Source organism: Callospermophilus lateralis, chromosome 2 (genome assembly GCF_048772815.1).
Source record: "Callospermophilus lateralis isolate mCalLat2 chromosome 2, mCalLat2.hap1, whole genome shotgun sequence".
Classification (NCBI taxonomy): Eukaryota; Metazoa; Chordata; class Mammalia; order Rodentia; family Sciuridae; genus Callospermophilus; species Callospermophilus lateralis.
Window position 1 is genome coordinate 84,131,257 of NC_135306.1, and position 25,540 is coordinate 84,156,796.

At 35.0% G+C, this 25,540-nt stretch overlaps 1 protein-coding gene across 2 annotated transcripts in view; it reads left to right on the forward strand.

Moving 5' to 3' along the window:
- The window catches only part of Naa35 (N-alpha-acetyltransferase 35, NatC auxiliary subunit), a 102,333-nt gene that overhangs the window by 37,765 nt on the left and 39,028 nt on the right, over nucleotides 1–25,540 (forward strand). For both annotated transcript variants that reach the window (XM_076846136.1, XM_076846135.1), the window contains exons 7-12: nucleotides 93–159; nucleotides 241–284; nucleotides 1,323–1,373; nucleotides 2,179–2,262; nucleotides 3,144–3,258; nucleotides 24,995–25,173. In XM_076846136.1, the coding sequence (XP_076702251.1) occupies nucleotides 93–159; nucleotides 241–284; nucleotides 1,323–1,373; nucleotides 2,179–2,262; nucleotides 3,144–3,258; nucleotides 24,995–25,173 (540 nt within the window). The remainder of the gene's footprint in view (nucleotides 1–92; nucleotides 160–240; nucleotides 285–1,322; nucleotides 1,374–2,178; nucleotides 2,263–3,143; nucleotides 3,259–24,994; nucleotides 25,174–25,540) is intronic.

Here is a 25,540-nt window from a genome sequence, read left to right on the forward strand (position 1 = left end):
TCTGTTTTTTTATTAAATAGTAATTTTGTAAGAGCAATATGAAAGTTTGCTACTTATTAGTCAAGGGCCTAATTATTCCTTTTTTTGTATAGGAAGATTTTCAGTCAATGACTTATGGATTTAAAATGGCTAACAGTGTGACAGATCTTCGAGTTACAGGTAAAGGAATTTATAAAGATCATTTCACAAGTTTTATGTTTGGATTTTTTTCCTTTTAAAACTTACTATTTCTCTTTCTAGGCATGCTAAAAGATGTGGAGGATGACATGCAAAGAAGAGTAAAGGTATATATGTTTCTTTAATGAAGGGCTCCGGTATTCTTTTTATTGTTAGATTAACTTTATTTAATTATAAATAGCTATCATTTCAAGTATCTAAAATTTAATGCTCTCAGTTCTTTCTTTCCTTTTTTTTTTTTTTTTTGCTAAGTTTTAGACTTTTAATATGATATTTTCAGAATAGTATTTTCCCCTGCTAGAGTTTGTTAAATTCCTCAGAAGTCAGAACTGTCTTCTCCACTGTTGTATCTTTAGTAGCTGGTATGGTGTCTGAACATAGTAGGGTGAGCTCAGTCCGTAATGACCTTGCAGTTCTGGTGAAAGCCTTCTTGATAACATCCCATCTTGATATGAGACTGATGATTTGTCCTCATAGAGATAAAGAAGGGGAAAAAAATAAATTTATACTGATTTACCCTCATAGAGTAGTTTGATGGTCAAAGAAAAATGCAACTATTCTTTTTTACAATTATTCAGTGAATTAGGCAGTCAAATATATACACAGTGCGGAAAATACAGCTCAAAGGAGTTAAGATAAGCCATCTTAATCTTACTTAAGGACATATAGTGAATGGTAACTTCAGGACTACAACCCACATCTACTCCTAGATCTTCCTGTGCTAATGCCCTGTAATTTTCTCAAATACATAAACTTATTATTGACAAGACATTTTACATTTCAATGTAAAATCAGATCAGTACAGGTGATGTAACTTGATGTTGTTATTTTTGTAAAGGTTGCTAATACTTTTGAGAGTGTTAGAAAGTTCTCTCAGTAGATATATTTCCTTTTCCTTTTTTTTCTTTTGTTGTTTCAGTATCTGATTCTTTTCATGATCTTTCTAATTTGTATCAAAGTGAATTTTCTGTATGTAACATTAATAGGATGGAAATAAATAGTGGACACACCTTTTTTTTTTTTCCCCCCTAAATAAGTTTCCCCCGAATTAGATCGTAGATTACCTTTGTGCTTTCTTTACAGTGTATATTTATAATCTGGTGCTTCTCCAGGCTGTATTTAATTTACCTTTTTTAAAATTTTAGAGTACTCGAAGTCGACAAGGAGAAGAAAGAGATCCAGAAGTTGAACTAGAAGTAATTGAACTTATTTTCTGGTAGATAATATCAGAGAAGTCTACCTCTTAATGTTGTAGTTTTATGAACTGCGTTATAATTTATGGAAGCCCTTTTTAAGGTATTTCTTTAAAAGTTGGACATTGCAAGGGATTTTGTTTCCCTTGTATTTATTTTGATAGCATGATAATACAGCTCTTTGAAATACATGATTTCAGAACTCTTCAATATTCCTGTGAGGTAGGAAGAAAAAAAAAGATCTTTTACAGATGATGCACAAGAGCTTGGTAAAGCTCAAGAACTTCCACATTATCAAAACCGAACCTTTGGGGCTGGGATTGTGGCTCAGCGGTAGAGCGCTCGCCTAGCACAGGCGGGACCCGGATTCAATCCTCAGCACCACATAAAAAATAAAGGCATTGTGTTGTGTCCATCTACACCTAAAAAATAAATATTAAAAAAACAAAAACAAACAAACAAAAAACGAACCTTTGTAGAGATCCTAGATTTTCTGACTCCACTTTTAGTACTTTTTAATCCTTTTTAAATGCTAATTAAATTAATTTTAATGTAATGTGTAACTTTTGACTTATGAAAATCAATCCTGTTGCTATAGAAACATATCTGTTTGAAAAGAAGAGGCTTTATTTTATTATGTTTTCTGTAGCTTGTTTTTCAGGCATTAAAACCTGTAAGTGAAGATGTGTGTACTGTAGTAAGTTATTAACATTGAGATTTAGGAGTAAAAATAATATATTTTGAAATGAGATTCTTTTGACAAACATTGCATGTTTTAATTTCTAGCCGTTTCTTGTTTTTTTCCTAGCACCAACAATGTTTAGCAGTATTCAGCAGAGTGAAATTTACTCGTGTGTTACTGACAGTGCTTATAGCTTTTACTAAAAAAGAGGTAAGTACATTTACTGTAACTTGTCTGTCTGTTTTAATGACTTTTGGATGGAATGCCTTATTGAAGCAGTTCTGAGACTTTTCTATTGAAATGCTCCTGATCTCAAATGTAGAGCCCTCAACATTCGGTGTTTTTACACCAAGCAACCATAATGCTTTTCTTAAAGTTTCATGAATTTTACATTCTACTGCATGATATATTTATGTCTATGGTGTTGATAATAAGCATGATATTTTATATTACATTCTAGTAAATAAAGTAATAGAAGCTTAAATTGCTTGTGGATTGTCATATTTTTTTGATTGAAAAGGAGAGAATAAAAATGAGAATTTTAGTTTGGCCTGTTCCTCCCTTCAGTTAAATTAACTGTTGGATTTGCATAGAACAAAAGGCAAGTCCTAAATTGTGAGTGCTTTTTCTTTTGTGTATTTTGGCAGTAACTCAGGTCAATTACAGATTAATTTGTGGTGAGTAGAGATCCAACCTTTACCATTGGCCTAACTTCTATAATTCTGTTTTTCCTGGTTCTGCCACCAACACCATCTTGGTGAATAATGTAGTAGAATTGTTGGTTCTTTTCTGTTTTTCAGTTGACTACGTCTATGGTTTTTATTTTTAACAGATAGATTTATACAGTAAATCAAAAATGTTGCCAATTTTTTAAGTAGGTCCTCTAAAGTACAGATATGAGGGGAAAAAAAAAAAAACCTAATTTTTATCTTGCCAGGATCTGGGCATCCTGTATTAAGTGATTAATTTGTGAAAACCAATATCATTGCAGCAAATGCTTAATTTCAATATTGTTTATAGGATTTTCCTATTTAATGTATATCTTTCAGTGAAAGAATATGTAAGAATGTTTTTGGTGATTTGTTTGCTAGACCAGTGCCGTTGCAGAAGCTCAAAAATTGATGATTCAAGCAGCAGATCTTCTTTCTGCCATTCATAATTCATTGCATCATGGCATCCAGGCCCAGAATGACACTACAAAAGGAGGTAATTGTCCATTTTGCTCTTACTTTTTTTCTGCTTCATCCAGAATAAATAGTATTTGTTTAGTTCTGCAATTTCATTTAAGTTAATCTGTGTAGATCTTGGAATGTTTCCTCCAAAGTCTTACATAAAGTGTTTTAGGCTTCTCTTTGTACATTTATTCTAGACTGAAAACAGTTTTGCAGAACTGGCCATCTCCCTTATCTTGGACTCTTCATGTGTACCCTGTCTTGTGTTCATACTCTGATGTCAGCAGAAACTTCTTTTTTAATCACCTTCCCTCTTTACTCCTTTGTCTGAGAAATCATAATCTCCATCTTACAACCCACCCTCATTTTACTTGGTAAATTAGGCATTTTTTCTCTAGCTTCATTTCATTCATACATACCTTACAACACTGAATTTTTAACCTATCCATCTCTCCCTGAGGTTTTGAGTATTTTTAAGAAGGGACTGTTTCTTCTTTGTACATTATTATATACTTGATATGTTGTTGGCACTCATTTTATTTATGAAGTGTGCCTTAAAATAAAAAGAATATTATACCTTTGTTGTAAAATTTGCAACAGGGTTAATGTTTTAGGTTAATGAGTTGGTATTTATATTTAAATTAGGGTTTCCCAGTGTTGCTGCTATAACCAAGAAGGCAGTTTTTATTTTTACTGATTGTCACCTTTTTACTTTCTGCCACTCTCCTCCTTTCAGGGGCAGGAGATATGATATTCTCCTTCCCATGAACTTTTCCTTGCTAAATGTTAGGTAATAGAGGAGTCAGGAGGAAATTTGGGTAAGGAAATCGGTATTCTCATAATCTCTACATTTTTAGTGATTATACTGTATTATTATTAACATATCAATATTTATTTCTAGGAGATGGGGATGTAGATATATTTATGAGATGAGTAATAAGGTGATAGTTTATGACCATGGGATATTTAGAAAAAAAGATTATGCATAGCAATACATAGTACATGTTTAAGAGAGATATATAATATCTACAACTCTTAAATATTTTGAAATTGAGGACAAAAATGTTACTATGAAAAGCATGGCTTTAAAGTAATTTATTGGTTTGTGTAATGAGAAAATATTAATGACACAAAGCAAAAAGTCTTCCAGATTACTGGAAAGTCATGTTCTTCTTTGCCATACTATTTTATACCTGTAATGAAGCAAATTGTTGAGGATGATTGCCATAGGATTATTAGTAGCTTCAGCATATGGCTTCTCTCGATTTCAAACCAGTGTTTTTAGGGAAAAAAAAATTTTTTTTTTTTTTTTTTTTTTTGCCTATGTGTATCATCTTCATTGTTTCTCTGATTTTGTAGTCTAGTGACAGATAAGTTCAGAAAAGTTATTTACATAAAATTAGCTGATTACACTTTTTATAAAATGTAATTTTATGACTAAGCAAAATTTTAAATTTAGGGAATATTAACACTGTCATTGGTCTTAGCTTTCTTAATTTAACTTTGTGATTGTCCATTAATCATAAGTCATAAAAGTTTTATAATGAAAAAGTTGGGTCGGGCATGGTGGCACATCCCTGTAATCCCAGCAGCTTGGGTGGCTGAGGCAGGAGGATCAAAGCCAACCTCAGCAAAAAGCAAGGTGCTAAGCAACTCAGTGAGACTGTTTCTAAATAAAATACAAAATAGGATGGCAATGTGGCTCAATGGTCAAGTACCCCGAGTTCATTATTTGGACCCCCGCCCCACAATGTTCTGCATGCACCCTGCCAAAAACAAGTTGGGACCAGGCACAGTGGCACACTCCTGTAGTCCTAGGGGTTCGGAAGACTTGAGACAGGAGGATTGTAACTAGAGAGACCCTGTCTCAAAATTTTAAAAATAGAGAAATATAAAAGGCTGGGGATGAACACAGTGGTAAAATGTCCCAGGTTCAATTCCCAGTACCAAAAAATAAAAATTAAATTGTACAAAATGAAAACGTTGGTTTGGATTATAGATTAATGGCCCAAGACCATCGATTCAATCGTAGGCACTGAAAAGAAAAGTTACTACCTTCCTAAATGATTATTCTAAGAAGAATGATGAGAAAACAATAGTGTAGATTAACATTGGTTTCAGATTACTAATTTTATCTGCCAGTTATTCCAGCTGTGTAAAGCTTGAATCACTGAGCATTCATTTTAGCTTCTTAGTAAAAAGGTACTTAATGGGTAGGACTTGGGAACATTGGTATTAGGAAGAAAAACAGAATCAAACTTGGTCTAAGAAATACATGCTGGTAGCTGGGTGCCTTAGGCATATCTGTGATCCTAGTGGCTCAGGAGGCTGAGGCATGAGGATCACAAGTTCAAAGCCAGTCTCAGAAACTTAGTGAGACCCTGTCTCAGAATTTAAAAAAAGAGGGCTGAGGTGGGCTGAGGATGTGACTCAGTAATTAGGCACACCCCTGGGTTCAATCCCTGATATCCAAAAAACGAGAAAAAGAAATACTTGCTGGTGGTTTTATTCAATGAATATCAGTATCTTAATAGAGATTAAGAAGGCAGAAGTGGTTTGGGAGGTGGGGTAATGGTTTATTTTTATGTAATAGTATGGAGTAGTCCAATAGAATAGTAAATCTATGGCTCTGGAAAATGGATGGAAAAGCAGATTTTGAAGTTATATGAAATGTGCATTGAAACTTAATATGTGATTACTCAGGGCTTGCTGGATTCAGAAACTTGGGTTGTATCTTTATTGAAAGAATGAAGGAGAGAAGATGTGGGGAAGCTCATATGCTTTTAATATATCTTGAGTTTTACACTTTTTTTTATGTCTGTGAAATGATATTTAAGTCATATTCTTCAAAAATACTTTGTAGATACCACTTGTCAAAATATATTTCTCTCCCATGTTCTCTCATAGTTATCTGTGGGGTTAGGTTCTAGTTAACCCTTGAGATAAAAAGCATCCTCGATATTGCTAATAGAAATTTTAAAAATGTACTTAAATTTATGTTGACTTAAATTGGTAAATACTTTGGAGTATATTTTCAAATCTGACATATTGCAAGAGAGCATAATATCTTTTTAAAATAACTGATGTATAATTAAAGTTGATAGGTTAGTAGCAGTGACAGCAGTTGAGAAGGAGTTAAAAAAAAAGATTGTAGATTAAACACTTGCATTTACCTTCTGAAACCCCCCCAAAACCAAGATGTGGTTAAAAAAAAGAAGAAGAAGAAGAGGAAGAAGAAGAAGAAAGAGTAAAAAGGACAAGGCAAGATAGACACTAGCAACAGGATTTTAGAAGCTAGTAAACAGACATGGAATTAGCTGTATCTAAATAACTGAATTCTAAACTGCACTGATAGAGAATCAAAGTGAACTCAATTTATATTGTGGATCCCCAGAAAGATTCCATTAATAGCATATCAGAGACATCTGAAAATGGCGATGAGAAGCAAACTGAAAGAGAACTGTTTAAAAATCTGTTTAGGAGCAGGTATTTCCTCTCTTTGCTGGATGACCATCTTGAACCTCAGAATACTAGAAGTTTTTACTTGGGAATAAGGAAGTGGGATATTGGACTGAGGGGATATGAGACAGTTGAGGTATGCACATTAAAAGGAAGTTATGTGATCACAATTCAGCCAGCCTCAAGTCTTCAAGTCCAGGAGGTAGGGAGGAAAAGTAGCAAAATCCAGATATACTGATATTAGCAATTCCCCTGATACAGTGTCTTCCCTAATAGCCTTATCAATATTCACAAAACTTTTAGATTTTTGTGTTGCAGTTTCAAATCTTGATTATACAGTCAAGAGTGGAAATCTCTGACATGAAAGAGAACAAAATAGGCAAGGTTAGCAAACACAATATCTTAAATGCAGATATGCATATGGAAACAAGAATAGAATGGTATACATAAGGAAAAAAGGGATTATGTTGAGATTTAAAACATAAAAGCCGATATGATAATAAATAAAAAGTTTAGAACAACAAAATTATGAAAGTTTAAAGTAGACTAAAAATGTAAAGATGAGAAATATATTATAGAATCAGTCCAGAAGGTCCACTGTCTAATAGGGATAAATGAAGGATGAACTAATGAAAGTTGTTCCAGAAATAGATCAGAAAGTAGAAACAACAAAAAATTCTTTTCTTTTTTTGTTTTTTAAGAATTTAACCTTTTGGAACTAGGTTTGTGGCTTAGTGGTAGAGCGTTCATCTAGCACGTGTGAGGCCCTGGGTTCAATCCTCAGCACCACATAAAAATAAATAAAATAAAGGTATTATGTCCAACTACAACTAAAAAATAAATATTAAAAGAATTTAACCTTTTGAAAATTTATTTGATTTTATGTGGTGCTGAGGATGGAATCCAGGCCCATGTTAGGCAAGTGCTCTACCACTGAACTACAACACCAGCCCCACGAAAATTCTTTTAAGAAAACTTCCTGAACTGTCATGGTGCTGTTTGCCTGTAATCCCAGTTACTCAGGAGACTGAGCCAGAATTGCAAGTTCATAGCCAGCTTAGGCGACTTAGCAAGAAGTATTGCAAAATAAAAAGGGCTAGAGATGTAATTAGGTGGTAGAGCATTCCTGGAATTAAATTATGTAAACGCCCAGATTGAAAGAACAAATAGACTAGCAATGTAGCTCAGTGTAAGATCACTTGCCTAGCAAGGCCCTGGGTTGAATCCCTAGTAACACTGATAACAACAACAACTACATAAATTAAGTAGTATTAAAGAAGCCTTTTATTTTTGTTTTTTAATTTTTTGAGACTTTTTTGAAAATTCTGATTTGTTACATATGACAGCAGGATGCATTACAATTCATATTACACGTATAGAGCACATTTTTTGATCTCTGGTTGTACACAAAGTGGAGTCACACCATTCGTGTCTTCATACATGTACTTAGGGTAATGGTGTCCATCTCATCCCACCGTCTTTCCTACCCCATACCCCCTCCCTCACCTTCCTTCCTCTTTGCTTTTTCTAGAGTTCGTCTAATCCTCCAAAGTCTTTCATTTAAAAGAAAGAAAGAGCCAATAAAAAGAGCATGAAAATTGGTTTTGGTATGGTTTGGTTTAGTTTGCTTTGCAGTACTGGGGATCAAACCCCCAGGGATTATACAAGAGCAAGTGATCTACCACTAAACTACATCCCAGTCCTCAAAATTGACCTTTATTAAAGCATAGCATCATGAAATGTCAGTGAAGAGAAGATCAGAGATTTGTAAGATACAAAAAGCAAATTATAAGGGTCAAGACAGTGTCATCACACTTCTCAACAGCAGTAGTGAAGCTAGAGATCAGTGAAGCAAAATAAAAGAGGAGTCACACTTTTAAAATTCGAAATGTACACAAAGCTTAACAATCAGGGCAGTGGTTCTGGATATACATAATTGAAGTAAATCAGTGGAATAGAATAGAATTGAGACCCAGAAGTGGAAACCTCATGTTTATGGACAAGTGGAAAATACCAGTCATAAAATATCATGTTATATAAATTCCATTAAAATGCCAGAATTGGTAAACCCATGGCGACATAAAGTAGATTAGTTGTTACCTAGGATTGTAGTGCATATTGCTACTTGAAGTGATGAAAATATTCTAAATTTCTGATGATAGTTTTTTTACTCTGAATATACTAAAAACCATTAAATTGTATCCTCTAAATAGGCCGTGTTAATTATATCAGGGTTATTAGTAAAAGAAGATCACTGGAACTGTCTTTGCAGAAATTTTTTTTTGGGAAATGGTTTCAAATATTGAATTCTGTGTACAAACTATAATTTTGAGGAAGGAATTTCAGACATTTAGATAGTCTCAGAAAATTTGTCTCCTAGAACTTTTGGAAGATGAGGTCCATACAAACAAGGGAATAAATCAAAAAAAAGGAAAGTATGGGGTGAAGGTACATAAGAGTACAACATAAAAAAAAAAAATGAAGGAAATCCCCTGGCTGGTGGTAAAAGGAGATCACAAGAAATACTTGCACTCTATATATGGAGGATAAGCCCAGTTGTAGTAAGTCACAAAGCCCTAGGAAAGATGTTTTAAAGATGATACAAGACCATCTGTTGAATTGATAAAATAACTGGGTGTTTGATATAATGTCCTCCTTTAATATTCAAGGGTAGTATTTAGTATTCTAGGATCCCCTTCAGATAGGAGCTAGCAGCTGTGGAACCAATCTCTGACACCCATATCTGTGGAATCCAAGCTGGGTTTGGAAACCAGACTGGGCTATCACGTAACTCAGAGTGTGAATAGAAAACCAGGAGAAATTCAGATGTTTTGCCCTGGGGAATACTGGGCATTCAGACCCAAGAGATCTCAAGTCCCTCCCACCCTTGGAGTCTGGTGGCTTGAGGGACTAAAAGGGGTTGGTCAGGAATTTGATTGGGTGAGTGAGAGTGACTGTGTGCCTGGGGCCTGAGCCTAGGAGGCTGGAAAGGGCCAGAAGGGCAGGATCTGCAGGTGGTGGAGGGGGTGAAGGATTGGCTCCTCCAGTGCACTAGTGGAACCCAGGGAACACTCCTGGGATGCAGACTCCCAGCATGGATTAGCAGCAGTAGAGCTCTGGGGATGGGCTGATTTAAAAATCTTAAGACCAATCACCATTCAGTGAAGCACAAGGGGACAAACTAGACCTAAACCCCTTCTGGGGCTCTGCCTCCAGGAACTCCCCTCACAACACTCTTCAAGCTGCCCCATCACATAACTGCTGAGAAGGGAAGCCGAGAATTTTTTAACTCTATCCAGTGACAAGCACCACCAGTGACAGCCTCCAGCTACTACTATTGTGCACAAGAAAAAACAAAAAAGACGCTTGGGAACAGACAAGCAACATACATTATCATTGACAATTTTTGACTACCACAATGGAAATGATTCCTTAATTTTTTAATTTTAATTTTATTTTTTTAAACATTTTTTAATTGTAGATGGACACAATACCTTTATTTAATTAATTTATTTTTATGTGATGCTGAGGATCAAACCCAATGCTTCACTCATGGGAGGCGAGCACTCTACCACTGAGCCACAACCCGAGCCCCAATTCCTTCATTTTTCATCAAGAGCCTTTCTTTTTGATTGTGATTGTGTGCTGAATGGTTCATGGACATTATTAGTACATGTACATATTTGTCTTACTTTTCTAGCATTTTTTTGAAGGCAGTTATTTTTCATGACTCTGTCTTTTGAAGGCTAGGGTTTTTGAGGAGTATATTTTGTTTTGTTTTGTGTATGTGTTTTGTTTTTCACTTATTTCTCTTAATTCTCTTTCTCTCCTTTCTTTTGCTAACAACCTAATTCTATTCTCTTCCACTTTTCCTTTAATTTTGTACTTCTGCTTTCTTCTTTCTTCCTCATAATCATCACAACCTACATATCTTCCATCTTCTCCCTGCTCACCTTTTGAAATAGCAAGCCCTTTTACAAATTTACTGTTTTTACTGTTGGCAATTGCTCACCATACCATTTCTGTTTATTGTGCCAGTTGAAATATCAGAGAAGAAATTTAGAAAGTTCATGGATAAACTGATCTGCTAGGTAAAAGTATATAGAGTGAAATCAGAAAACACAAGACATGAAAAATCACTGCAATAAAGGAGATTTTGAAAAAGAACCAAATGGAAATCCTCAAAATGAAGAAATCAATAATTAACTAAATAATCAGTGGAAAGCATCACCAAAAGACCAGACCCCTTGGAAGATAGTTTCAGGCAATGAAGACAAATATATAATCTTGGAAATAAAATCGACTATGGAGAAAAGATATTAAGAGACTATGAACAGAAATTTCAAGAAATATGGGATAACATGAAAATAATAGAAAGCATTAAAAGAATAGAAAGTCATGGACTAAATAATCTAACATTACATCACAAGGCCCTGGGGTGGGGGTGGGGGATAACATCAGCAAAAGCTGTACAAGACAAGAAATAATTAAAATCAGAACCAAAATCAATGAAATTGAAACAATAAATAAAGAAATCAACAAAATTTTGTTCTTTAAAAAAAATAAAATTTGATAAACCCTTAGCCAAAGTTACTAAAATAGAAAAGGGGGGGACTCAAATTATTAAAATTTATATGATGAAAAAGGAAGTATCAGCGCAGACATTACTGAAATTCAGAGGATAATCAGAAACTATTTTGAAAATTTATAATCTATAAATTAGAAAATCTTGGAAGACACCGACTGATTTCTGGAGACAAATTCAACCAGGAGGATATAGAAAATTTCTGGAGACAAATCCAACCAGGAGGATATAGAAAATTTAAATAGATCAGTTTCGAGTAGCAAAATTTAAAAGCCTGTGAGCAAAGCAAAGCCCAAGACCTGATGGATTCTCATCCAACTTCTGCCAGACCTTTAAAGAACTAACACCAGTCCTCCTCAAATTATTCCATGAAATAGAAAAGATGGAACCCTTCCAAACTGATTCTGTGAAGTTAGTATCACCCTGATACCAAAACCAGACAAAGACACATAAGGAAAGAAAACTTCAGACCAATATCCCTGATGAACATAGGTGCAAAAATTCTTAATAAAATACTGACAAATGTCATAGAATAACACACTAAAAACTAATGCACCATTATCAAGTGGGTTTCATTCCAGGGATTCAAGGTTGCTTCAGCCTATGAAAATCAATAAATGTAATTCACCACATAAATAGAATTAAAGACAAGAATCACATGATCATCTCAGATGCAGAAAAGGTGTTTGACAAAATATAGTATCCTTTCATGATAAAATACTAGAAAAATAAGGAATAGTATGAACATACCACAACTTGTAAAAGCTCTATACATTAAACCTATGGCCAGTATCACTCTAAATAGAGAAAAATTGAATGCATTCCCTCTGAAAACAGGAATAAGGCAAGGATGCTCACTTTCAGCACTTCTGTTTAACATAGTCCTTGAAACTAACCAGAGGACTCAGAAATAGAAAGGGATACTAATAGGCAAGAAGAAGCTCAAACTATCTCTATTTGCTGTTTATATGATCCTATATTTAGAAGCCCCAGAAAACATCTAGAACTCATATATGAATATAGCAAAGTAGGATATAAAATTAATTGCATTTCTATATACCAATGATGAATCAACTGAAAGATAAATTACGAAAACCATCCCATTCACAGTAGCTTAAAAATAAATACTTGGAACTCAGACTCTTGAGAGGTAAAAGACTTCTTGTTTTAGTCAGCTTTTTCACTGCTGTAGCTGAAAGATCCAACAACTATAGAGAAGGAAAAGTTTATTTGGGGGCTCACAATTCAGAGGTCTCAATCCATAGACAGTAGGCTCCCTTCCTTGGGGCTCAAGGTGAGACAGAACAACATGGTGGAAGAATATGGTGGAGGGAAGTGGCTTACATGATGATCAGAAAGCAGAGAGAGGTCTCCATTTGCCAGATAAAAATATATATCCCAAGCCACACCCCCAGTTCACAGCTCCTCTAGCCACACCCTACTACTTCAGTTGCCATTCATTTAATCCCTGTCAGGGGATTAATTCACTGATTGGATTAAAGCTCTCATAACCCAGTGGTTTCTCTTCTGAACCTTCTTGCATTGTCTCACACAAGTGCTTTTGGCGGGGGAATACCTTACATCCAAACCATAACACCTCTACAGTGAAAAGTATAGAACACTAAAGAAATTGAAGAAGACCTTAGAAAATGAAAAAGGTTTGCCATGTTTTTGGATATGCAGAATTAATATAGCCAAAATGGCCATACTACCAAAATTGATATACAGATTTTAATTCAATTCCTAATAAAATTCTAATGATGATCTTCATAGAAATAATAAAAGCAGTCATGAAATTCATTTGGAAAAATAAAGAGGCCCAGAATAGCCCAAGCAATCCTTAGGTGAGAAAAGTAAAGCAGGAGTCATCACAATACCATATTTTAAATTATACAACAGAGCTATAGTAACAAAAATTGCCTGGTATTGGTACCAAAACAGTCATGACAACCATTGGTACAGAAAAGAAGACCCACAGAAAAATCCAACTAAGCACAGTTATCTCATCATAAACAAAAGCTCCATGAACATATATTGGCGAAAAGATAACCTCTTCAACAAATGGTGCTGAGAAAACTGGAAATCCATATGTATCAAATGAAATTAGGCCCTGTGCCTACGAGAAGAAAAAGTAGGTCCAACTCTCCATAATGGCGGCCTAGGAACAGAATTCCTCAGCTAGACTCCTAAACCACAAGCAATAAAATCAAGAATCAATAAATGGGATGTTATCAAATTAGAAAGCTTCTTTACAGTAAAGGAAACAATCAAGAACATGAAGAGAGAGACTACAGAATGGGAAAAAGTCTTTATCACACGCACCTAAGAGAGCATTAATCTTTCGGCTATATAAAGAACTCAAAAAACTTAGCACAGTACAAAGTAGGCAAAGGAATTGAACAGGTACTTCACAGAAGAAGAAATACAATTGGTCAACAAATATATGAAAAAATGTTCAACATCAGAGAAATGCAAATTAAAATTACATTGTGATTTCATCTCACTTCAGTCAGAATGGCAGTTATCAAGAATACAAGTAACTAGCTGGGGTTGTAGCTCTGTGACAGAATGCTTGCCTAGCATGCATGAGGCACTGGGTTCGATCCTCAGCCCCACATAAAAAAATAAATAAGATAAAGACATTCTGTCCATCTGCAACTAAAAAAAATAATATAAGTAACAATGTTGGCAAGGATATGAAGGAATAGTTATACTCATACATTGCTGGTGGGACTGCACATTGGTGCAACCACTATGGAAAGCAGGATGGAGATTCGTTGGAAAATTTGAAATAGAACCACCATTTGACCCGGTTATCCCACTTCTTGGCGTATATCCAAAGGACTTAAAATCAGCGTACTGTAGTAATGGGGCCACATCAATGTTTATAGCAGCTCAATTTACAATATCTAAACTATGGAACCAACCTATATGCCCTTCAACAGATGAATGGATAAAGAAAATGTCCATAACCACAGCCATGAAGAATGACTTTATGACATTTACCAGCAAATGAATGGAACCAGGATTGTCACGCTAAGTGGTATAAGCTAATCCCAAAAAATTGAAGGGTCATATGTTTTCTCTGATGTGTGGATACTAACACAGAACAAGGATTTGGGGAGCCTAGAATGTCAGTGGATTAGACAAAAGGAAATCCACGTGAAGTAAGGGATGGGAATAGGAAAAACAGTGGAATGAATCTGATATAACTTTTCTATGTATATATATGATGAATCTCAACATAGTGTACATCCACAAGACAGACTCCATGTTTCTGTAAATATGTCAGAATAGACTCCACATCATTTATAACTAAAAAGAACAAAACATAAAATGACATAAGTATTTGCATATAAAATATACGTATCCTCCCTTAAACTTTGTATAATCTCTCAGTTACTTATAAATACCTAATACAACATAAATGCCTTATGAATAGTTATACTCTATATGACAAATTTTTAAAAAGCCTGTACATGTTCAGTACAGACGGCAGCCATCTTATTATGACTACATGGTGCACAACCTTTGGATGGTTGACCACATATATTTGGGACCTGCAGATAATGGAAAGCTGACCTATATTGAGAAGCAATTTAGAGAATTTACAAATGATTTCAGGTTGAATTAAGTGTTAAGAAGCAAAGCAAACAAAGTGAGACAGTTACTAAGTTCAGAATGCATATGAAAATAAAGGTTATTTCCCTTTGGCCTAGGGGCTAGGGATATAGCTCAGTTGGTAGAGTGCTTGCTTTGCATGCAGCAGGCCCTGGGTTCAATCCCCAGCATCACAAAAAAACAGACAAACACAAATGTTTGGCCTAGATGTGAATATCATTTATTTACTCATATGGTGACACCTATACTCAGTATTGGTCATTACCAGAATCATGTTCTAGATTGCCGGTAAGGGGTTAAAGTGTACATACATGTATGATTGTTGTGCTACCTTAGATTTTTTTCTGAGTCTCTGACTTCCTCCATGTGACAGATAATACATAAATCTAAAATAATATCAAATAGTAGTATAACCTTGTTATTTGACAATTCATAGGTAAATTCCCAAAGAAATAGCCAACAGTTAGTAAAAGAGATTTCTTCTGGGAAATGTTTGGGCTTCTGGTTTGGGGATGTTAACTGTGAATATGACTATGTGGTGCTTCTAAAACCAACTGAAAAACAAATGGAATAAGAGATAGAATTCTTTCAGTATTTTAAAGAGAAGGAAATATAAGCCAAATCTGATGAGAACCTGTGAATGTTACTGTATTTGGATAAAGGGTCTTTACTGATGTCATTAAGGGTCTTGCGATTATCTGGGTAGAATTGAAATACATCATAATTGTCCTTCATAAGGAGATGGACACTGATAAGAAACACAGAAAAGGTCTTGGGAAGACAGGGAGAGATTGGCATGTTGCAGCCACAGTGCAAGCAGTGAGAATAGTCATGAGAAACAAGGAACAGGTTCTCTCCAATGCTTCCAGCCAGACTACTGCTGTTCTTCTTCTTGAGTTCAGTCCAGTGAAACCAATGTTGATCATCTGTGAGAGAATGAATATTCTGTGGTTTTAAGTTGCCCAGTTTATGGTAATTTGTTACAGCAACCCTAAAAATTAATACAAAGAGTGATTACATATGTTCTTTGGAATGATTTCATATGTGTGTAAATGAATTGGTAATTATAGAGTGCCAAGTTGGGGAACTGAGTTACACAAATGTCTGCAAAGGAAAAAAATTAGATTGAAATTAAAGGTATAAAGGTAATCTTGTCATTTCTAATAGCTATATGTTGATATGGAAACTCCAAGATTGGTAGGAACATATCAATTAGACATAGAAGACAGCTTGAAGGGGCACTTGCACAATCTGAATTAGTGGCCGCACGCATGCCAGGTGAGTGTGCTACCGCTTGAGCCACATCCCCAGCCCAGTGATGAGCATATTTATATAGGTGTCTATTCCTCTCACTCTCCAAGTATTAATTAATTCAAAAAGAGGAGGAGTAAGTATAATGTGGAAGTCTGACATCACCTTTATCAGGTAATCAAAGAATATATCACCAGTTATGAGTCAAACCATTATTTGCTAATAGACGCCAAAGAGAATATTGCATCATTTCTGTGACATTTCTAAGATTCATAATACATGTCTAATCATGAAGAAACAAGCCAGCTTTATATTGAAAGACAGTATACAGAATTACTGGTCTGTTAGTTTCAGAGATGTCAGTATTTTAGAAATCAAGGAGAGACTGAACTGTTCCATACTGAAGGAGAGTAAAAGACAAATGGAACTTATAATACTGACATGGATCTGAAGAATGATTGGAATAGTTTGTAATATCTGAATGAGGCCTGTGATGGTAATTGGTCAGTATTAGTTTCTTAATTCTGGTCATTATATTGTGGTTATGTATATCTTTGTAGGAATTATATTCAACATAGTTGAGTACATAATTACTGTACTTACAACTTTAATGTAGGTTTTGAAATTGTTTTTAAAAATTCACCATTTTACCATTCATTTTTTTATTTTTATTTTGAATTTTTTTTTTTTTTTTTTTTGGAACTGGAGATCAAACTCAATGTCTCACACATGGTAGGCAAGATGCACTCTACCACTGAACTACATCCCTAGCCCTTTTTATTTTTTTTTTATTTTGATACAGGGTCTCGATAAAGTTGCCCAGGCTGGCCTTGAACTTGTGATCTTCTGTGCCTCAGTCTCCCAAGTAGCTGGGATTACAGGTGTGCACCACCATGCCCAGCATTTGTAACCATTTTAAGTGTACAGTTCAGTGGTACTCAATACATCTACATTGTTGTGCAGCCATCACCATCTATCTACAGAACTTTGTCATCCTCCCAAACTATGTATCCTTTAAATAGTAGCTCTCCATTCTCTCCTTTGCTTTCTACATCTTAGTATCTGACTTATTTCACTGGGCATAATGTTATAACTTTTTATAAATGGAAAGATAACCAAGAAGTGTAGACTAACATAACCAGATCAGGACATCCAGAATCACACTTTAATAAATAAACTGTAAATTCCCTATGTAATTTTGGAAAGTTGTGTTTTTAAAAAATTATATGATCTCTCTATAGACGGATACATTTTCATATCTTTGATTTTGATATCTAATTTACTTTTAAGATAACAACACCAAAGCACAAGATAACAACACCAATACTGCAGCTCTCTTATCCAATGACATTGTGCTGTGTATAATACTTTCCTGTTAATGACCTAAGGAGTTTTAGTAACTGGGATACCTTAAGCCAGTGTGTCATAATGTTTTAAATAGCAGTTACATATTTTGTTTTTAAAATGCTTTTAATGCAGAGTAGGAAGTAATCTTACATAGCATTCTTATATTAAGAATGGTTTTTAGGATTTTAGATAGGAAGTATTTCAACAGGAAAACCAAGGTAATTTATATACCTACAGACTTGTAAAATCAGAATGAAGCCTAGAAGTTATTTTGTGTGATCTCTATACAACTCAAAAAATTTAGTGCAGCATGCATTAGGTAACAGTGATTAGTTTTTTTCTGAGTTCATATTGTAAGGGGCATCTGAGCCTCTTGAGGGTACTTTAATAGGCTGAGATAAGTAGTGTTACAGACATGTGAAAGTGGAAAGTGTTAGAGCAATTTATTTTAGCAAGAGATTGGTTTTGATAAACTTCTTTTTACTTTTCATGGTTTTCATTTCCTTGAAACCGTGGGCAAACTCGTTTCTAGCTTTCAGCCCCTCTCATGCTCATCTGTAGTCTGTATCATGAATAATTGTTTGATTAAAAATTATATCTTAGTTCTTATCTCTTTTCTCAACAAGTACTTTAATGATGTTTTGTATGATTGTAAAGTCTGTCTGCATGAGATTAAACAATAGCTATTAAGAACAGCTTTAACTATTAGTATGTATAATGTTTAGATAAATACAGGAAAAATTTTAAGTTTATGCAGGGAATGGAGAGGGACTTACTTCTAACTTTCTGCATAAAGACTTTGTCCCTAGTCTTTATATGCTTCTGCTTTTACCTCCTAAATTTGGAGAAGTTAGTACTTAAAAAACTTACCTGAGGAGCAAAGAAAAGGAACCAAATTCTCTATCCTCCAGGTGTTAGAGATACTTTTCATATTTTGTCCTATCTAGTATTGTCTCCCTTAACTGACTTCTCATGCTTTAAGTCTTTCCTTTGTCTTCACTTCTAGGAATTTTAAGTCTTTCCTTTGTCTTCACTTCTAGGAATTTTTTACTCTATTTTTTTGATAGGTTATGTGTTCCTGATACATCCTGGGTGTAACCAAATTGAATTATAAATATGTGCTATATTTGTCTCCACTGGGCTTCTGAGGGACGTTTGGTAATGGTTTAATACATAGTTCATTCACAGTCAGCAATGGGGTCCTTCTGGCATCTAGTGAGAAGAGGTCAGGAATGCTGAGTACAGTGGCAAGATAGCTCATTTGTTCGGAATTAATATTGTTTTACATTGTACTTTTTAATTTTTTTAAAAAAAGAACAGAAAATTTTTGTATTTATTTTCCATTAAATATTTACTTTCCATGGTAATCCAGTTTTCATGAGTATTAATATCTATTTGATTTTCTACTTGTAGTATAAGGCTGAAAAAGATGGGTATTTTTTAATTGCTTTTATTTTTTAAATATGTCAGTGGAATGCATCATAATTCTTATTACACATAGAGAACACAGTTTTTCATGTCTCTGTATATAAAGTATGTTCATACCAATTCATGTCTTCATACATGTATTTTATTTTATTTTTTTTTAATTTATATGTGATGCTGAGGATTGAACCCAGTGCCTCACACAGGCTAGGTGAGCACTCCACCGCTGAGTCATAGTCCCAGCACCCCCATACATGTACTTTGGATAATGATGTCCATCACATTCCACCATCCTTGCTAACCCCCTGCCCCCACCCTTCTCCTTCCACCCCTCTGCCCTATCTAGAGTTTGTCTATTCCTCCCATGCTCCCTCTCCCTACCCCACTATGAGTTAGTCACCTTATATCAGAGAAAACATTCGGCATTTATTTTTGGGGGGATTGTCTAACTTTACTTAGCATTATCTTCTCCAATGCCATCCATTTACCTGCAAATGCCATAATTTTATTCTTTTTTAATGCTGAGTAAAATTCCATTGTGTATATATGCCACATTTTTTTAATCCATTGATCTACTGAAGGGCATCTAGGTTGTTCCCACAGTTTATCTATTGTGAATTGTGCTGCTATGAACATTGATGTGGCTATGTCCCTGTAGTATGCTGTTTTTAAATCCTTTGGATATCTATTGTGAATTGTGCTGCTATGAACATTGATGTGGCTATGTCCCTGTAGTATGCTGTTTTTAAATCCTTTGGATATAGACCGAGGAGACAGATAGCTGGGTCAAATGGTGGTTCTATTCCAAGTTTTCCAAGGAATCTCCATACTGCTTTCCATATTGGCTGTACCAATTTGCAGTCCCACCAGCAATGTCTGAGTGTGCCTTTTTCCCCACATCCTCACCAACACTTATTGTTGTTTGTCTTCATAATAGCTGCCATTCTGACTAGAGTGAGATGGTATCTTAGACTAGTTATGATTTGCATTTCTCTAATTGCTAGAGATGATAAACATTTTTTCATATATTTGTTGATTGATTGAATATCCTCTTCTGAGAAGTGTCTGTTCATGTCCTTCGTCCATTTATTGATTGGGTTATTTGTTTTTTTTGTTGTTGTTTTGTTTTGTTTTTGGTGTTTAGTTTTTTGAGTTTTTTATATATCTTAGAGGTTAGTGCTCTATCTGATGTGTAAGGGGTAAAAATTTGCTCCCAAGATGTAGGCTCTCTATTCACCTCTCAGATTGTTTCTTTTGCTGAGAAGAAACTTTTTAGTTTGAGTCCATCCCATTTATTGATTCTTGGTTTTAATTCTTGTACTATAGGTGTCTTATTAAGGAAGTTTGAGCCTAATCCCACATGATGAAGATTAGGGCCTACTTTTTTTTTTTTTTCTATTAGAGGGAGAGTCTCTGGTTTAATTCCTAGGTCCTTGATCCATTTTGAGTTGAGTTTTGTGCATGGTGAGAGATAGGGTGTAATTTCATTTTGTTACATATGGATTTCCAGTTTTCCTAAGACCATTTGTTGCAGATGCTATCTTTTCTTCAATGCATGTTTTTGGTGCCTTTGTCTAATATAAGTTAATTGTAAATTTTGTGGGTTAGTCTCTGTGTCCTCTATTCTGTACCATTGGTCTACCAGTCTGTTTTGGTGCCAATACCATGCTGTTTTTGTTACTATTGCTCTGTAGTATAGTTTAAGGTCTCATATAGTGATTCCACCTACTTCACTCTTCCTGCTAAGGATTACTTTAGCTATTGTGGGTCTCTTATTTTTCCAGATGAATTTCATGTTTGCTTTTTCTATTTCTATGAGGAATGCCATTGATCAGAATTGCATTAACTCTGTATAGTGCTTTTGGTAGTGTGGTCATTTTGATAATATTAATTTTGCCTATCCAAGAGCAAGGTAGATCTTTCCATCTTCTAAGTTCTTCTTTGATTTCTTGCTTTAGGGTTCTTTTATTTTCATTGTATAGATCTTTCACCTCTTTCATTAAGTTGATTCCCAAGTATTTATTTATTTAATTTTTTAGGCTATTATAAATGGAGTAGTTTTTCTCATTTCCGTCTCAGAGGACTTGTCACAGATATACAGAAATGCCTTTGATTTATGAGTGTTGATTTTATAACCTACTACTTTGCTGAATTCATCTACTAGTTCTAGAAGCTGGTGGAGCTTTTGGGTTTTCTAGGTACAGAATCATAGCATCAGCAAATAGTGCTCATATAAGTTCTTTTTTTCCTATATGTATCCCTTTAATTTCTTTTTGGTCTGGCTAGTGCTTCTTCAAGAACTATGTTAAATAGAAGTGGTGAAAGAGGGCATCCCTGTCTTGTTCCATTTTTTAGAGGGAATGTTTTCAATTTTTCTCCATTTAAAATGATGTTAGCCTGGGGCTTAGTGTAGATAGCCTTTATGATGTTGAGATATGTTCCTATTATCCCTAATTTTTCTAGTGTTTTAAACGTGAAAGAGTACTGTATTTTGTCAAATGCTTTTTCTGCATCTATTGAGATGATCTTATGATTCTTTGAGAAAAGATGTGTATCAAGAATAAAAGGGCAGGGCATGGTGGCACATGCCTTAATCCCAGTGGCCTGGTATGCTGAGGCAGGAGAATTGCAAGTTCAAAGCCAGCCTTAGCAACTCAGTAAGGCCCTAAGCAACTTAACAAAAGATCATGTCTCAAAGTAAAAAGGACTGGGGGTGTACTCAGTGATAAAATCCCTGGTACAACAAAAGAAAGAACACAAGAGGGGTAGGGATGTAGCTTAGTGGTATACTGCTTCCTGTGTATGTGGAGACCTGCATTCCATCCCCAGCAAAAGGGGGAGAAAAAAAGAATATTCTTAAATAATTTTAGATATGTGTTAGAATGCTTTGAGGAAGAATAAGTGGGATTTACTATTTAAGTATCTTGATTTTGTGCATTTATCATTAAAGCTCAAAATTTATTCATGGTGGTATGTAAAGAAGCTTTTTACTGTATAGTCATTTACTTTAGTTCTAAAGTGTTATAACACTGGTTTATAAATCAGGAATGCAGACTATTTCATTATGGTGGGTACAATCTTTAATTTTATTTTGAACATTCTGCATATCTTTTTCAAAAATATTTTTAATTGTAGATGGACACATACCTTTATTTTATTTATGTATTTATTTATTTGTGGTGCTGAGGATTAAACCCAGTGCCTCATACATGCTAGGCAAGTGCTCTACCACTGAACTGCAACCCCACCCTACCATTCTTCATATCTTGTCCTTTATCCGACACATATTCAGTGCCTGTTAATGAGCCAGGTATTTGAGACACAGCCAGATATATCTGCTTTGAGGAGAGCTGAGAGAGGTCTGGGGGTATAGCCGAGGTGTAACCCCACAGTGTTGTAGTATGTAAACAAAGTATTATAAGAGGAGAAGTTATTCCTGCTGTGTCAAATCTTCCAGGTTAAGAATAAGAATACATTTTATATATAGAGAAAATAGAATGTGGAAAAGATTGAGAACATGATATTTGTGCGTCAGTATGCTTACTTACAGCTTACTGTGCTTAGGGAATAGGGAGTGTTAAAGGTGATTTTCCGATAAGGTCAAATCAGAACTACTCGAACAGATATAAAAATGAGCATATGATAAGAATTTTGTTAAATTCATTCAATGAGATACCCTAACTAGTGCAAATGAAAATTTTTTAAATAGCACAATTTTATATGGAGTAATGAAGTGTTGAAATAAATTTCAAATGGCAAAAAAGCTGTCCCCACCTCAGCTATCTACAGTTGATTGATTCTTATAGTCAATCGGACAATACACAATTTTCCATTAGAATGGAAAATCTTTTTCTATAAGAGTACTAGGAAATTTTAGAGCACTTTCCAGTGCCCTACCAAAGAATCTATATTATGGAGAATAGGTAGTCAATAAAAGTTTTGTGTTAGGAGAATGAAGTTAGGAGATAGAACAATTAGAGTTGTGTATAGGATTAATTTAGTATAGGAGCAGTCAGTTCAGGTAGACTATTGTAGTGGCACTAGGAGTGAGGAGGGTGGATAGATTTGGTAGACATTAGGATTTAGAATCCTTAAGTTATTCACTGATAAAGTAGATAAGGTAGTGAAAAGAGACATGGTTGCTAGCTTAAGGATTATAAGAATCATGGGTTTTTATACTGAGAAAGGAGATATAGGAAGAGAGGCAGTGTTAGGGGCATGTGCTTTTTGAGATGCTTTGGGATAGCAAAATGGAAATTTGACATGTACTTTTTGAGATGATTTGGGATAGCAAAGTAGAAATTCCCTTTTGCAGTTAGAAATCATAGATTTGGACCTAAGAAGAAAATTGTAGGCCTAGGATTTTAGTCCTAGAAACATCAGTTAAATTGGAATTTATGTAAAGCTAAGTAACTTAAACCAGGAACAACTTAGAATGGACAATAGGAAGAAGGCCAAGAACCCTGGGGGAACATCTTTGTATGATCCTGAGAAACAGTTAATGATATGTGCCTTAGGGGTATTATGATAATTTGGTTGTCACTTTCTTTTGAATTCTTTTTTGGGGGGGGTACTAGGGATTGAACCCAGGGGTGCTTTACCACTGAGCTACATCGCCATTCTTTTTTAATTTGCTGAGGCTGGCCTGGAGCTTGCAGTCCTCCTGCCTCAGTCTCTTGAGACACTGAAATGACAGACATGTGCCACTGTGCCTGCCACAGGCACCTATACTTTTGAGGGTTGCTAGGCCACCTTTACTACCTGAGAAAGATTTATTTATCTGTATACTAAGACTACCTTTATTTACCATAGATGTCCCCATACCTTGTGTCCTCCACCATCCTCCCAGAAACCCCATTCCCCTGTTCCTTTCTGTAGCTCAGGATGCTATATAAACTTCAACCATCTGGCTCTCCTTGAACCTCATAATTTTGTGAGGCTTCTGTGCCTAAGTACATAACAAAATGTTCCCCTCCTGTTAATCTGTCAGTTTATTCATAGACAAATTATCGAACCTTGCTAGGCTTGTCCAAGAGCCACAGAGCTGTCAAGTCCCGAACCAACAAATCCAACATCCTTGTTTTCTGCTACTAGGGATTGAACCCAGGGCACTCTACCCCAGAGCTACTCCCCACTATTCACATTTTATTCAGAAACATGATTGTGCTAAATTGCTCAACATGACCAGGAACTTGTGATCCTCCCGCCTCAGCCTCCTGAATAGCTGGAGTTATAGGTATACACCACTGCTTTGGGCTGATTCCCATTCATTGTTCTAAAATCAAATTCGTATAACTACAGTGGAGAAAATACTTTCTTTCTATCTTCTAAAGGTTCGATAATTTGTTTTGAATTCTTAATAATGTACATGTTCAGCTTTAGTTCTTTTTCATTGACATCTAAAATTGTATTTATTCTTAGGTTATAGCCAGCAGGAGAACTTTGATTCCAAAATTCATAATCCTTTCTTACTTCTGAGACTTACATCCTCATTTTAGATTTCATGTTGAGAAAAACATGATTTGGAACTGTGTGTGAGAAGCAAAATCACCAGTGAACAGAGAATGGGAGAAAAGAACTCGCCCTTAGGTCTCTTATAATATTTTCTTAAAACATCCTGGACTTATGTGATTATACCTCTATACAAAATGCATTCAAGGATTCTTGAGGCCTGAGATAGCTGCTCTTCTGTTCTGGATTATTACATAGCTAAATTTCAGTTGATCCTGTTGCTTAGTAGTTGAGGGAAGTAAAGCCTACAAGTTTTTGTGCTCCCATTTTACCTTTCTACACAGTCCCATTCTTGGCTTGGAGTTCATTTTGATGGAAATCCCTTGCATCACCACAGCCACTACCATGTAGGTAGAAAGGACAATTTTGAAGTATTAAGTCTGTTTATCTCATTTAAGGGGGGGCGGGGAATTGTGTTTAAATTAATTATAAATTGTAAAATCCATTTATAAGATTTTGTGGTTAGAATTTGGAGGTACCTTTAGAATAGGCATTTTCCTTTTTATATTTATGCATTTGCAGTTTAAAATTCAGAGAAACATTGAAACTCTTTTTCTTTTCTTCTTTTTAGATCATCCGATTATGATGGGTTTTGAGCCCCTTGTTAACCAGCGGCTACTTCCACCCACCTTCCCTCGATATGCAAAAATAATTAAAAGGGAAGAAATGGTCAACTATTTTGCAAGATTAATAGATAGAATAAAAACTGTCTGTGAGGTTGTGAATTTAACAAATTTACATTGTATTCTGGTAAGTACAAATCTCTATTCTGCAATATAACTTTGGTTTAATAACATCACTTTTTAGAGTCTGATTGTCCAAGGGTAAATAATAGTGCTTACCTGTTTTCCCTGATAAGATAATTAAGTTGTGGGGAGGGAATACATATACATACATCATATACATACATAATATTTAATCTCCATGAGGATTTTATATTGTCCATTGTAGAGATTCAGAAGCTAAAGTTTAGAGGGTAGGTAATTCACCTACAGTTTAAGAATGGGATTCAAAACCTTTCTTGTAGAAGTGTGTGTATGTGTGTGTGTGTGTATATATTTTTGTATAATAAAAATAGGATTATGGTGTTAGATAACCTGTTTTTTTTATCACTAAT